This window comes from Perca flavescens, chromosome 4, assembly GCF_004354835.1.
Source record: "Perca flavescens isolate YP-PL-M2 chromosome 4, PFLA_1.0, whole genome shotgun sequence".
Taxonomy (NCBI): domain Eukaryota; kingdom Metazoa; phylum Chordata; class Actinopteri; order Perciformes; family Percidae; genus Perca; species Perca flavescens.
In genome coordinates this window covers 32,586,348-32,601,229 of record NC_041334.1, presented here as the reverse complement: position 1 = coordinate 32,601,229, position 14,882 = coordinate 32,586,348, and the positions used below count along the sequence as shown (strand labels likewise).

The 14,882-nt window shown below is 41.9% G+C and overlaps 1 protein-coding gene across 1 annotated transcript in view; it reads right to left on the bottom strand.

Annotated features, from left to right (window-relative positions):
* The window catches only part of slc25a26 (solute carrier family 25 member 26), a 52,205-nt gene extending 44,678 nt beyond the window's left edge, over positions 1 to 7,527 (bottom strand). Inside the window, exons 1-3 of the mRNA XM_028577001.1 lie at positions 7,355 to 7,527; positions 4,754 to 4,910; positions 4,172 to 4,290 (exon numbers count right to left, since the gene is read on the bottom strand). Coding sequence (XP_028432802.1) covers positions 4,172 to 4,290; positions 4,754 to 4,910; positions 7,355 to 7,387 — 309 coding nt within the window. The 5' untranslated portion in view covers positions 7,388 to 7,527. The remainder of the gene's footprint in view (positions 1 to 4,171; positions 4,291 to 4,753; positions 4,911 to 7,354) is intronic.
* Positions 7,528 to 14,882: the final 7,355 nt, after the last annotated feature.

Genomic DNA, 14,882 nt, shown 5'->3' with positions numbered 1-14,882 from the left:
AAAACGGGGGAACAATGGTGATGAATCAGGGCATGATAAAATACGGCTGGGGCTTAAAAGGATAATAGAGCCATATCCTTTGTGGAGATGTAGATGCAGTAGGTTGTCACATTTTGAAAGAAAGAACAAACAAAAGAAAGACTTAGGTAGGTGTCCCTCATTACAACTAAGGCTTGTTACCTCACACTTAGGGGAGGGCTGTAGGTGGAAGGCTGTCAGGATGACAGACACCTGTTTCTTCACCTACTTTGCTTGCCCTTCATTCTCAATTCTTACCTCTGGCATGTAAACTTATTATAAACCCATTGGCAGTCTTTAAAATTCCAGCTACCATTCATCTTTATTTACAAGCTGTTGGATTCGTCAGGCAGTGTTAATTAGGAGGCTGTCGGCCTGTGATTGGAGCCTTTCAGTTCCTCTTGGCCTGTTGTTGTTAATCCAAATGACAGACCGTGTTTTCCAGCACTGGCCGCCAAACAACAAGGTAAGAAGCTGGCGCTCAATCATGGGCGAACCGCAATAAGGAATGGGAAATTAGCAGAGACTCACAGCACATTATGGGCATAGCCAGCGAATCAATTCGCAGAATGAGTCATTACATCCCTCTGTCCTCCCCTCCTTTGCTACATCCCTCTTTTACCGCTCATGGCCATCTGGTCACAGTAGTCAGTCAATCAGGAACAGGATTACCATTGGGCACCATAAAGAGACAACAGGTAAGAAAAACAAAAAAAACTGTTAAGTGCCTCAATGATTTGGATTAATTTGTCATTAAACTATACGGCATTCACCACTAAAACTTTGCCAAAGAGGAAATGCCGCAATCAAACATATAAAGTAAGGACTGAGAAAAACGTCCCTAACTTTAGCTAAGATTACTTTTAACAATGCCCATACTTGCTAATAACTCCAGCTGATAAATGTGCTACACAACTTAACCATTACGTAACACATCTCTTTCAATCATGATACAATAAGTGGAAGTAAACATGCTCTAAAACACTGCTAACATCTGCTGTTACACCAACTATAGAGGAAAAATTGTGCCTTCCCACTCCTCAATGTCAAATACAATTAAGTACAGCCTGTCTAGACCCCACAATTTAAATATGTTGCCCCTAAAAGACAGTACAGTTTGTACCATCACATGTACTTGACCATGACTTTTCTGGATTTTGATCACACACCCAGTTTAAGGAACACATCATAGTACCAAATAAGACTGAGATACGGGCCGACAAAGGAAGGAAGGAAGAGATGGAAGAAAAAAAAGGTCATGCAGAAAAAGGGAAGAGATGAGGACACAGAGTCTCCAACTTTGAAACAACAGCCAATAAATCACAGAGCGTGGCGCTGCTCGAAGGCGATGCATGGATTATTTCTCAGTGCCAAGTTAAGTGGCTGCCAGTTTCTACCCCCAAAACTCCTCCCTCCTGCTCCCTCCTTCTTGCTGTCCCCCCATCTTGTCATGTCACACTGTATTTTCCAGTACATCCTCCCTCAGACGTGTGGTGTTGGTGTTGTGGTGGGTGGGGGGGGGGGGGTGGGTGGGGGGTGGGTGGGGGGTTATAGATGCGAGAGAAACCTGCCGTCTGGCCTTGACAAATGAGCTTTCAGGGCGGACGTCGAGCGAATGGGAATGAAGATAAATCTGATCTAATGGCTGGATAACAGCCTGCTAGAGCCTGACAGACGCCATCAGCTTACACATTCTTTATGGGAACGTCCCACCACCACACTCACACAAACACCAGGACGCTTCTGGCGGCGGGGGGGGAGATTTCTCTCATTGTCTTGACCCTCTCTACTTCTTTCTCTCTACAACTTGACTGTCCCCCTCTCTGTCCTCCCTGTCTCTGTCTGCCCTGCTTCTGCCTACAAGTTAAGCCCAGCGTTAAGTAGGTTCATATAGAGAGGGCATTAGTTATGACATTTGAAGACCACAATCAAACAGCTGCAGTACATTTCTGCTTTATATCTTTATTATTTAAGTACACCACTTGTGATACTGAATCTAATCAGGAACATATTTAGGTCTTAACACTTATTGTAAAAATGATGATTGCTTTACGTTATAATTCTGACAAGTATTTCAGATATGGTGATTACTTTGACAATGCTTATTCTTAGTGTTTATGCTTAACCATTCCTCCTCCCCTTGGATGAACATCTGTTAGACCGACGGCTCGACTTACAAACTAGAGATACAAATTGCTAATATTTATTTTTGTGCAAGTGTTCTCTTTTCTTTCTTTCAATTCCCATCTCACACTTAATGCAGCATGAGCTACAACTCCCTCTGGTATGATAATAATACACTAATACACATCTAGTAAGTTTGTGCCAAGTCGAGCGCATCATAGCTAGAGGGAGGCTTGGGCGTAGAATTAGCAAAGCAATGAGTCCCATAAAGCGTCAGTTGTAAATGTTGCGGAGTGGAAACGGTTTATAAAACACAACTAAATGGCCTCCTGGGGTAAGGATCATTGGCTGATGAAAGAACGGAATGGGTCAAATAAGGACCAAATAACTTGCATCGTCTTCTTCATCATCTTCCTGTGTGTCAAAGGCTGCCCACGCACCCAGCTGCTCGTGGCAAGAGAGAGACAAGCAGGTGGAAGAGCAACAGAGAAACACAATGAAAACGAGTGAGCAGAACAGAACATATAGTGCAGAGTGGAAGATGACACATAATACCGTTGAAAATCTGTTTTGAGTTTGCATTAATGTTGACAGTGAGGTTTGTGCAATTCCAATTTGGACTGCGGTAAGAAGAACTCTGTATGTGTGTGTCTTTGTGCCTGGGTGGTTTTATATAGCCAAATAAGAGAACTTACTGCACCGAAATATAAAAAAACACAACCTTTACGGTCACAAAGTAAATGATAAAGAAGGAGACACAACTAGGGCTGTAACTATCAATTATTTCAGTTTCAAGAATCATTTAGTCTACAACATGTAAGAAAAGTAATTGTGAAAATGGCTCCCACAGTTTTCCAGAGGCCGTGATGACCTCTTCAAATTGTCTGTACTGTCCAAAGTCAGACGGTATTCATTTTACGATGATATAAAAGCTAGAAATCCAGAATATTCTGCTGATTCGAGTCATTTTCTATCAATCGACTAATCAATTAATCAACTAATTGTTTCAGCACATGACATAACATGTCACCTGGCCAACATTCAGTCAAGCTTATGTAAGTGCCTCAGCGCAATAACTTTTAGCACAGAATCATATGGCAGCGATGGCATCATAGTGTGGGCGTTTAGGCCTTGCAGGGCAGCGCTAGGGTAGGCCTTTCATGGCTAAGCCTGAAGATTACTCCCTTTGAACAAGACGTATCCAGTTCCCAGAATGCAGTGGGATACCGCCCCTGCTCTGCTCAGCTCCACTCAGAGGATTTGTGCCTTTGATGTGCTTAAATCCAGAACAGCGGGGAAGGGGTTAAAGGTAGCCGCAACCTCAGGCTCACCTTTCACACTCATCTGGACTGTGCCACAGACAAAAAGAGGAAATGTGCACACATCGCTATTAGCTACACTCCTACAGTATGTGCAATAACTGCTACATTGATTGTAACAGTCGGAGGATTATTGAATTTGTGCTACTATAAGAGTAACATCTGTTCTCTTCTTAACACTATGAGACACCAAGACATAAACTCCAGCATAGTGAACACCCTCCCATGTGGAATAATCCTATTTCATAAACATGCAAAACTTGGCTAAATTACATCCATCCAAAAGCAATGAATACTAAAAACCTAGTATTTTGAAGAAAGCCATGGTGGTATAGAAGGGGGGCATTTCTCTTTCCATACCACCCACCTTGAGGAAGTCCCCTTAACTTACCCAGCTGGACCCCGGGGCCTACAGCCCCGACCCCCCGCTGCCCCCTTGCATAGTGGTCTGCGAAATTTGAAAGCAATGATGTCAACAGCCATGCTGGTGGTGTTTGTTTGGGACTTACAGTGGTGAGAGAGAAACAAGGAAAGAACAACAACAAGCACATAAAGCAACTGGCCCATCTAAGAACGGAACGACTAAAAATGATTTAGGCCTACACAAATAAACATGACTTGAAAGTCTACTGGTACAGTGAAAGAGGAGTAAAAAAAAAATCTATATTAGAGGAGGAAAAGTAGGGAGAATGACGGACAGAAAGACTTACTATTTCTCCCAGGGAGGCGGCCAGCATGTGAGTGACAGGCGCCACGTGTGGTGCTGCTAGCACTTCACGAGCACCGAGCAGGGACTTTGTGCATTCATAGGTGACAAAGAAAGCAGCGGCTGAAACCAAGCAGAACCACAGCCATTTAAGGCCCATTAGTCAACCAGCATACAGCAATTAATATCCCTCACTACCACTGACAGGGGAGAAACTGCGGTGTGAGCGCGCGTGTGTGTGTGTGTGTGTGTGTGTGTGTGTGTGTGTGTGTGTGTGTGTGTGTGTGTGTGTGTGTGTGTGTGTATGTGTGTGTGTGTGTGTGTGTGTGTGTGTGTGTGTGTGTGTGTGGTCAGCAAAAGTCAGCAAAAGTCAGCAAAGTGGCACTCTAATTTTCTCTGTGCTGTGACTTCAGGCAAGAAATCTAAATAAATGAATGTGTAACAGCTAAAAGAGTCTCTAAACACCAAATTGAGTCAATTACTTTGTGGATAGATGATTAACACAGTGCAAAGTAAGGTCTCAGAATGATCCAACACAAGAAGAACCTTCATATCATATATCCAGCTATCACAATGAGCGTCATACCATTTGGGAAGGAGCCGACAGCAGCAGATGGGACTCCAGCATATATGCCCCTGAAGCCCCCTGCCTTGTAGAAGCCCTGCTGACTCTGCAGTCTTGTCTTTATGGTGTCCAGGGGAAAGAGGGTCAGATCCACACACATCCCTGCACTGCCCCCTGCCTGGAGAGACAATCACTTTGTAAGACATAATGCTGCATTACACGCTTTATAACACCAGTGGTGGAAGAAATATTCAGATCTTTAACTTAAACTTGCATTAATACATTTTTTGGGGTGAATTGGGGGGTAACGCAGCAACCTGTAAACACAACACTGACATATTATTGTCTTATAAAGTTGATATGGCAAACTGATCCGTTATCCGTTGCATATATACACAGCCAGCAGTTATGTAATATTCCCTCTGCCTCTTTAGCTTCTAAATGCTCCACTGTGTTCACCAGCTAGTTGCTAACATGGTCTGTCTGCGGTTTGGTGCTGGGCAGGTAGTGTTCAGGGGCTCATCTGACTTTGTATCTGCTGCTGCTGTAAGCAATGCTGATGATAGCGGTCAGGATGAACCAAAATATTAAAAGACGCAGGTTGTACAACCAAAACAATGAGGCGTTTTAGGTACAGTAACAGCATCAAAATAAATGTACAAATAATTTCAGTTGTGTAAATGTACCAAGTATCAAAAGTTGCCTTATATTGTGTTACATTATTGGATTAGGAATTAATGTCTACGATAGATAGATAGATAGATAGATAGATAGATAGATAGATAGATAGATAGATAGATAGATAGATAGATAGATAGATAGATAGATAAGAAGTAAGTAATGATGACAGATGAGGGCTGCACTCTGCAATACAGATAACCTACCAATGTCTCTGAGCGCAGTAAAAAACTTTACTCGTAGGAGTATGAAGTAAAATACAATAAACTTCAGTTTAGGGCTGGGCGATATATTGATATTATATCGATATCGTGATATGAGACTAGATATCGTCTTAGATTTTGTATATCATAATATCGTGATATGACCATAAGTGTCTTTTCCTGGTTTTAAAGGCTGCATTACAGTAAAGTGATGTCATTTTCTGAACTTATCAAACTGTTGTAACTGTTCTATTATTTGCCTTTACCCACTTAGTCATTATATCCAAATTACTGATAATTATTTATCAAAAATCTAAGTGTGAAGATATTTTGTATAGATATATATATATTATTTATTCATTTGATTTTGCAACTGTTCACTGAAATAGTCGGTTTCTATGAAACTACTTGTGACATGTCATATTTGGCTTTGACTGAACTGCTCTCACTTTGTGGAAAAGAAATATCGGATATATATCATATATCGATATTCAGCCAAAATATATCGGGATATGACTTTTGGTCCATATCGCCCAGCCCTACTTCAGTTGAAGTACCTCAAAATTGTACCCATGTGTTCTTGTTCAATTTGTGTTTCTCTGTTCTGTGCACCATCTGATACTACCTGGCACATATTGTGGAATTTGTTCTTTATGTCTGAATGATAAATGGTGCTAATTAAAAAATGTATCTAAAAAATGTTCTTACAGAACAGGACTTGTAAATGCATGTACTTATTAGAGCTGGGCAATATATCGATATTATATCTATCGTGATATGAGACTAGATATCGTCTTAAATTTTGGATATCGTAACATCATAATATGGTATAGGTGTTGTCTTTTCCTGGTTTAAAGGCTGCATTACAGTAAAGTGATGTCATTTTCTGAACTTACCAGACTGTTGTAACTGTTCTATTATTTGCCTTTACCCACTTAGTCATTATATCCACATTACTGATGATTATTTATCAAAAATCTTATTGTGTAAATATTTTGTGAAAGCACCATTAGTCAATATCGTTGCGTTATCGATATTGAGGTATTTGGTCAAAAATATCGTGATAATTGATTTTCTCCATAATGCCCAGCCCTAGTACTTATAGTTACTTTATATCCCTGTACAACACTATAACTACACTCTTATATCGTACAACTACACCTATAACTACACACACATCTGTCTTTTGCCTTTGCCTGGCACCTCATCAAAGAACCAAAAGAAAACATTGCACATAGAGTAGCAGCATACATAATGAAACTGTACACAGAGGATAGTGCTTTGTTCTTCCTTGTCTCATTATAGTCAGGTCAGTGAAGGGACCCAATAGGTTCTCATTTTCCCAATAACATGAACAGTGAAAGTAGCTGACACACTTATTCTGTTACTTTGTCTCTTTGCGAAACTAGTAACATGTTGCTTATTCCCCTTTTTGCCAGAAAATAAAACACTGTTGAAAGGAGTTTTAAATGTTGCTTTGTCATTTGAAGAGGGCACGTTTGTAAAAAGGTGGTGTTGCACCGACCCCTGGCTCGTGCACAGAGACAGTCCACAGGGAAATATGACTGCAGTAGGTTACACAGGTCCTTTTGGCCAAGCATTCTTTCTGGCTTGTCGGATACTAGGCTATATTTTGCAAACAGATGAATTCTAAATAGGGTAGTGTCGTAAGCAGAACACGAACAGGACTTAAGAAATATTAACATGAAGCATGACACTTTGAATAAAATTGCCAACTCACCACCAGAGACGCGACAAACTCTCGTCTCTCCATGCTCCGCTCTCAAACTCTTCTCTTGTCAGTTGTGCAGCCCGTACATTTGCAACTGTTGAGGATGTTAGACACTCGACTGTTATCAAAACATGCCTGTGTCAAGGACGCTGCCATCTTGGTTAAAATTACTTCCGCGTGACGTCACGACGCATGGTAATCACGTGACGTCGAACGCTCTTGAGTACATTTCTATCACTTTACTAACTCAGGTTGAATACTAATGTTATATTGGCTTTAACCAAGACTTCAGGTGTCAATGTGCAGGCATTAAGGGGTCGTGTGTAGAAATTTGCAAATAAAAATACTGAGCAAAGAAATACCTACTACTAAAGAATACTCAAATGCAGTATACATACCCATGATGCATTAAACTTTGGTAGAACTTTGGGGTTGTTACACAGCACAGCCATGATATATGCCCAAAAAATTGTGAAAATCATCATCAATTGCTCTTTTGCTCCCGTGAGCAGAATACAGTTGGTTAAAGCGCCAGTTATGCTCATTTTCAGGTTCATTATTGTATTTTGAGGTTGTACCAGAATAGGTTTACATGGTTTAATTTTCAAAAAACACCATATTTTTGTTGTACTGCACATTGCTGCAGCTCCTCTTCTCACCCTGTGTGTTCAGGTCTCTGTGTTAGCTACAAAATGAGACATCTTACTTCTGTACCATCTTTGTTGGCACTCGCACATGCACAGTAGCTAGGTAAGGACCATAATCAGCTAGCTAGCTGTTTCCATAGACAGTAAAAGAAAGGCTATTTCTCTAACTTCAGTTAGTTCAAGGCAGGATTAGCTGGGAGACTTCTTCTAAACGAGGGCGCATTCCAACTTTGCGTGGAATATCTGCAGAACAGGGACATGGAAGTAGTTCTTTTGTAGATTATGGTGAACTGGTGTGTGTTGTAGCAGTGTTTTGCCACTGAGAACGAGGTAGCATGCTAGCGGTTTGCCACCTCGTCTCGGCTACTGACGTAGAAAGCCGTGCAGATTTTGAACAGCTCACCCGGAGACTGAAGGCAGACATTCAGAAACCCGTATCTCACTCAAAACAGCATGGATGTTTTTTTTCCAAGTTTGTATGCGTGTGGAAGCACCCGAGACACAAAATAACACCCCAAATCCCAGAAAAAGTGATTTTTTTCATAATATGGGCACTTTAAACTTTTTCCTTCTTTCAAATCACTCCCATTGCTAGCGAAACAGGTCTCTAAATCACACTTTTGGCACATATACGAATATTAACAAAGCATATTCTGTTAACATGTAAAATTACGAGTTGTGTTGCTTACGTTTAATTGCTTATTTACAATTGTAAGTAAAGGTACCAGGATTTGTCCTCTCTGTGTCCATGCAGCCATGAGAAGGCTGCACTTCACGGCCGTCAGACGATATTGATTTGTACTGTTGATTCAGAGGTGTGCTAGCTGTTCCTGTGGTGCAAACTAAGTCTCAAAGAAGGCACTGTACCATGGCTTGCATTTGGAACATGCAGATACCTTGCAGCACATAATATCTCAAAAGGCCTTGGATCTGCAAAGGCATGTGCACTTCCAATGTTCCATGCTCACACTGGGTGTGACAGTCTGGCTTTGTTGGTCATGGCAACAACAAAAACAGCAACCTGGAAGGTTCTGCCACAGCTCACAGAGGACTTGTTGACATTGACCATAGCACCAAACGAGATACCTCAAAATGAAATACACAGCATTTAGAGGTTTCTGATCTATGACAGAACTAGTACATGCAACATTGTCAAAATTTCCTGAAATAAACTTTTGTGACATAAACATGTAAGGCAGATTCCACCAACTGTGACAGTGCCTGTCTGGAACAACATATGGGGAAGGCAGCTTACCGGCAGGCTATGTGTGGGGACAGGCACTACTGCCATCACCTGCATTACCTTCACCAACCAGCTGGAGTTGAACAAGACAGATGAGGGTCTAAATGAACCTCACTGGACCCCCCCCCACCCCTTAGCAGAGGCATCAAAAGGGTTGCGTTAAGCGCTGCAAGTGCAAAGTGGCATCACTTGCTTGCACAGCTCTGTGTCTGTGTGAAGGCGAGTTCTGGTTTCCACTTCTGACAAATCCAGAGAAAGAAAAATTAATGACGTTTAGGCAGAAGAACCAGCCGAGGACACAAAGTCACATTTTTGAATGGTTGAAAAAGATTAGGCTACAATACTGTCTCAATACATTTAATGTAAAATCTGGCACTATTAAGCCTAATGTTTCAATTTAATTTTACCACAAATGTGATACCACCGATTCATGTACACAATACATTTCCAGTGATATGAAAATAACAAATGTATTAAAATTCAAAATAAGTTTTTCAGTGACCTACCTTCACACACCCCTGTGTTGCCATCCCATAACTCTGAACCCTTATATTCTTGCGTCTAACCTCTCCCTCATGCTCCTGTTGAGTGAGTGCGCTGAGGCCGTGAGACTGGGTTGGCTCAGGTGAGTGTGTTATTTTCCAGTGACACGCCGACTGGGTTATTTATGGGCTGCTGTCAGCCAGGCTGCGCCTCCTATTAAGGAAGAGCCGGCGAGGGGCCACCACCTCTTTATTCAGCCCGGACCCACTGTGCCCAGTTTGAAGCTCGGTACCCGTCGTCCATCTTGTTGAAGTGGGTGTAACTGTCTGAGGGACAGTGTTATAAAGATTTGCTCGTTTGGTCTATATTTCTGATAATTTCATATTTAAAAAACATTAAAAATCTAATAAATAAGAGTTTAAAAAGGGGATGTTCAATTTAAAATTGTACAAAAATATTTTACTTTAAAATAAGTGGGTTTGAATGTTGTTCTGTAGTACAAATGTCATTTTTGTATGTGGAGGTCAAATGACCAGAGTTTAATGAAGGCCACACCTGTTGCATTGTGGGTCGAAGACAGACAGAGAGCAAACGTGGCCGCAGAGACACATGTACGGCTTCAAATTAAGATTATGCACGGTTCAAGAGGCGCACACGGTAATTTTGCCCTTGTATTTCAGCCTTGTCACATTTATGTTTAATATTGTTGTACTTTCTTTACATTTACTGTAATGTATTGTTGTGAAGCTAACATTGTGGGCCCGTCTAGTTGGTGAAACGTGTTTCAGAGACTGTGAAATGATTGGTGGAATTGCATTTGACTTATTGTATTTTATGTGTTTATTTTTCTTTTAGTTTTCACGGTGTCTTACGATAAAACGTGGAAATAAATGAACAAGGACATCTGTATGATGCGTGGCCTTACTCAATTGGACCAGTGTATTTACAGTGAAAACGTAACGCCAGCATGGCCAAGAGTCTAAAGTGAGAGTCTTACTAAAGAGCAGCGGTGTCCGGGAGAGAGAGAGAGAGAGAGAGAGAGAGAGAGAGACAAGCATCGTTGAGGCAGCGTGTGACCGGACAAGAAGCGAGAGAAGTGGCGAGCTGATCCACGGAAGAAGGAAGGAGAGTCGTTCCTGAGACAGGGCGGAGAGTGCCGCGATTTCGCCAATAGAGGCCCCCACAGCGAGGACTAGCTCCGCAAATACCCTCTACTGGCCAGAGTGCAGAAACTGTTTCGGTCCAGTGCTGTCAACACAAAGCGGGCGGCTCCACAGACAGCGCCAGGTTTGATTGTGCTACTCTGTGCTTCTTTATGGACCTTTGTACAGTTTGAAAGAAGGGACTTGATAAACAAACTACTGGTTCATTAAGAGAGATTCGCTCATTAATCCTAAAAAAAAAAAAAAAAAAAAAAAAAAAAAAAAAAGGAAACTTGTTAAAAAAAAAAAAAAAAAAACTGGTTTATTAACGATAGGGTACTTTATTTGTTTTTATAGCCCAACTGTTGTTCCTGAGTTATCAGTGTAGGCCTAATTGTTATTAATGTTTTAATGTTATTGGTAATAGCTTTCATCTGAGAGTTCAAATACTCTTAACGAGTTGAGTGAATAGAAATAGTAGTCGATCGCAATGATAACTACATAGTTGTAAAGGGTTTACCTGTACAGTTAGTAATAATTTGATGTATACAGCGCATTTTCCAAAATCTGTGAAATGTCAGTTCAGGATGAAAAATCACCAAGTGCCAAATTAAGTGAAAAATAGAGTCCCTGCAAAAGGAGTTAAGCAGTTTGAGAGTACAGTTAAAGGCACAAACAGAGGAAGCTGAAAGGGAGAGACTAGAAATATGTATAGGTGAAATTCTTGCTAAAATAGAGATACTAAAAATATCAACAGTTGAGCCTAGCTCTAACACCTCCCAGACAGACAACCTCAGGAGATCTTCACGAGAGAGAAAGTTAACCCCAAAAATGCTGGAGCTGAAGCAACAAGAGACCTCTCAAAATGAGGGTAAATTCATAACACTGTATGAAAAATGGAAAGAGCAGGTTAAAGCTGCACGCATCAATCTTAAAGATGAGTGCTCTGATGAAGACTTGAGTGAAATGATGGATGCCGTGGAAGGGCTAGAGAAACAAGTTAAAGATGCGTGCGTAAATATACGATCTCAATCAACACCCTCTACTGAGATTAGAAGGAAGGTGGATTCCTGCTCAGCGGTATCAAGAGACTTGATGGAGCTAATGAAGGTACGCATGAGTGAAGTAGGGCAAGAGGAATTTGATGCTAAAGCAGAAAACGCAAGACTTCATGTGATACTGGATAGAGAGTATGCCCAGTCAATATTTGGGTCTTCAAAGACCAAATCTACTGTTCGTAGCCACCACTCAAACCGTTCTTCACAGTCATCAGAACAGCAAAGCATAACAGCAAAAAGGGCGGAGTGCGCAGCGCAGCTGGCCGCAAAGAAGGTTGAAATAAATATGGAGGAGGCAATTGCTGCACAAAAGCAAGAACTTAAAAGACTGGAAAACCAGAGAGATCTTAATGTGATAGCTGCTAAGCTTAGGGCATACTCTGAAGCGGACTCAAATGAGATTTGCAGCGAAGACCAAGCAACACCTCCAGTACCACGTAAAGAAATTAAAAAAGAAAAAACGCATAAGAATGATGATGAACAAACAACCAATACTAGCAAGGAATCATCATTAGTACAAGCCCTGCATGATGCAATGTTTCTTACAAGACTTCCTACACCTGAACCCTCAGTCTTTTTAGGAGACCCACTTAAGTTCTTAGAGTGGAGAACAAATTTCAAAGCACTAATAGAACGTCGATGTATAAATCCAGTGGACAGGTTGTTTTACCTGCAGAAGTACATCGGTGGTGAGGCAAGATCCGTAGTAGAAGGAGCCTTCTACAGAAAGGATGATGAAGCTTACAATCAAGCATGGGAAGCATTGAATGCTCGTCACGGCCATCCCTTTGTGATCCAGTGTGCATACAGAGAAAAATTGAACAACTGGCCTAAGATTGGCTCAAGAGAGTCAGTGAAATTAAGACAATTTAGTGATTTCCTGACAGCATGCAGCAACGCCATGCCTCACATCAAGGGACTCCAGGTATTGAATGACTGTGAGGAAAACCGAAAGATCCTCCAGAAACTCCCAGATTGGTTGACCTCTCGCTGGAATCGCCATGTCACAAAGCAGCTGCGACAAACAGAGGAATATCCCAATTTCAAGGAGTTTGCAGACTTTTTAGCAAAGGAAGCAGATATAGCCTGCAATCCTGTGACATCCTTTCAAGCTTTAAAGTCTCCTGAAGAAAGGCCACTAAGAGATGTAAAACGTCCAAAGGCTAGTGCATTCAGTACAAATGTGAAAGCAGATACATCTGATAAATCAATGTCAAGTTTGAAAACAAACAGTGCTGTAGAGAACAGCTCAAAAGATTCAAATGGATCAAGGAAAGTGAGCATATCAGCATTCTCTTCTAACCCAGTAACATGCCTATGCTGTGGAGAGAGCCACTCCATCCACAAATGCCAGAAGCTCTCCGGTAAGCCTGCAGAGGAAAAGAAAAGGTTCAGATTAGACAATAACCTGTGTTTTGGTTGTCTTAGGAGGGGACACAATGCAAAGAACTGCAAGAATAAAGCAGCTTGTGGCATATGTAAGAAACCTCATCCAACACCACTTCACGAGGACCGATCTGCTACAGCAGACGCATCTTCTTCTCATGCTATGCAAGCAGAAGAAAACACATCTTCCCTTTCCTGCTGCGTGGATAGAGGTGAAGGTGGGAGCACATCCATGATAGTGCCTGTTTGGATTTCTTCAGTCACCACCCCTGAAACAGAGACCTTAGTGTATGCCCTACTAGATACGCAGAGTAGCAACACCTTTGTAGACCAAGGGGTAAGTGAGAAGATGGGGGGCGGGTTCAGAGCCAGTCAAGTTGAAGCTTACCACTATGATGGGAAAAGATTCCATTGTTCAGAGTGAAAGAGTCAGTGGGCTTAGAATTAGAGGGTTTACCTCAAAAAGCTTTGTCAACTTGCCACCTGCTTACACCAGAGACTTCATTCCACTTGAACGTTCTCACATTCCTACCCCTGAAACTGCCAAAAAGTGGAAACATTTGACCCAAATAGCACAGGAAATACCAGAGCTGATGGAGTGTGAGGTTGGACTCCTCATAGGCTATGATTGCCCCAGAGCCTTGGCTCCACGACGAGTAATAACAGGAGGTGACTGTGAGCCGTATGGTATCAAAACTGACCTGGGTTGGAGCATTGTTGGCAATTCATCTCAGGTTGCAAAGTCAACAGAAGTGACCGGTCTGTGCCATCGGGTATCTGTCAAGGAACTTCCACCATTGACACCAGCCAATGTCATCAGAGCCCTTGAAGCTGACTTCAAAGATACTAACCCAGGGGAAAAGAGCATATCACAATATGACATTCAGTTCATGCATTTACTGAATGAAAAAATACACCAGAATGCAGATGGACACCTTGAGATGCCTCTTCCTTTTAAGACACGCCCACAACTGTCAGAAAATAAGCGTCTGGCTTTGGTGCGGCTGAAGCAGCTGAAGAGAAAATTTGAGAGAAATCCAAGATTCAAAGATGACTACATTAAGTTCATGGACAGTGTATTTAAAGATGGGGATGCAGAGAAAGCTGAGAACCAACCCAGGGCAGGAGATGTCTGGTATATTCCTCACCAGGGAGTATACCACCCTAGAAAACCAGAAAAAATTAGGGTTGTGTTTGATTGCTCAGCCAAGTATGAGGGCACAGCTCTGAATGATCACTTGTTAACCGGACCCGACCTCACAAACGGATTGACAGGAGTACTCTGCAGGTTCCGCAAACACCCAATCGCACTGATCTGTGATGTTGAAAAAATGTTCCATAGGTTCCATGTAAGCCCAGAGGATAGAGACTACTTACGATTCCTGTGGTGGGAAAACGGTGATACAAAGACAGAGCCAAAAGAATATTGAATGCGGGTCCATCTGTTTGGAGCAGCATCTTCTCCAGGCTGCGCAAATTATGGAATGAAGTACCTCGCAAGCAAAAACGAGAAGGAGTATCCCGCAGCAGCCAACTTCATAAGAAAGAATTTTTATGTTGATGACGGGTTGATCAGCG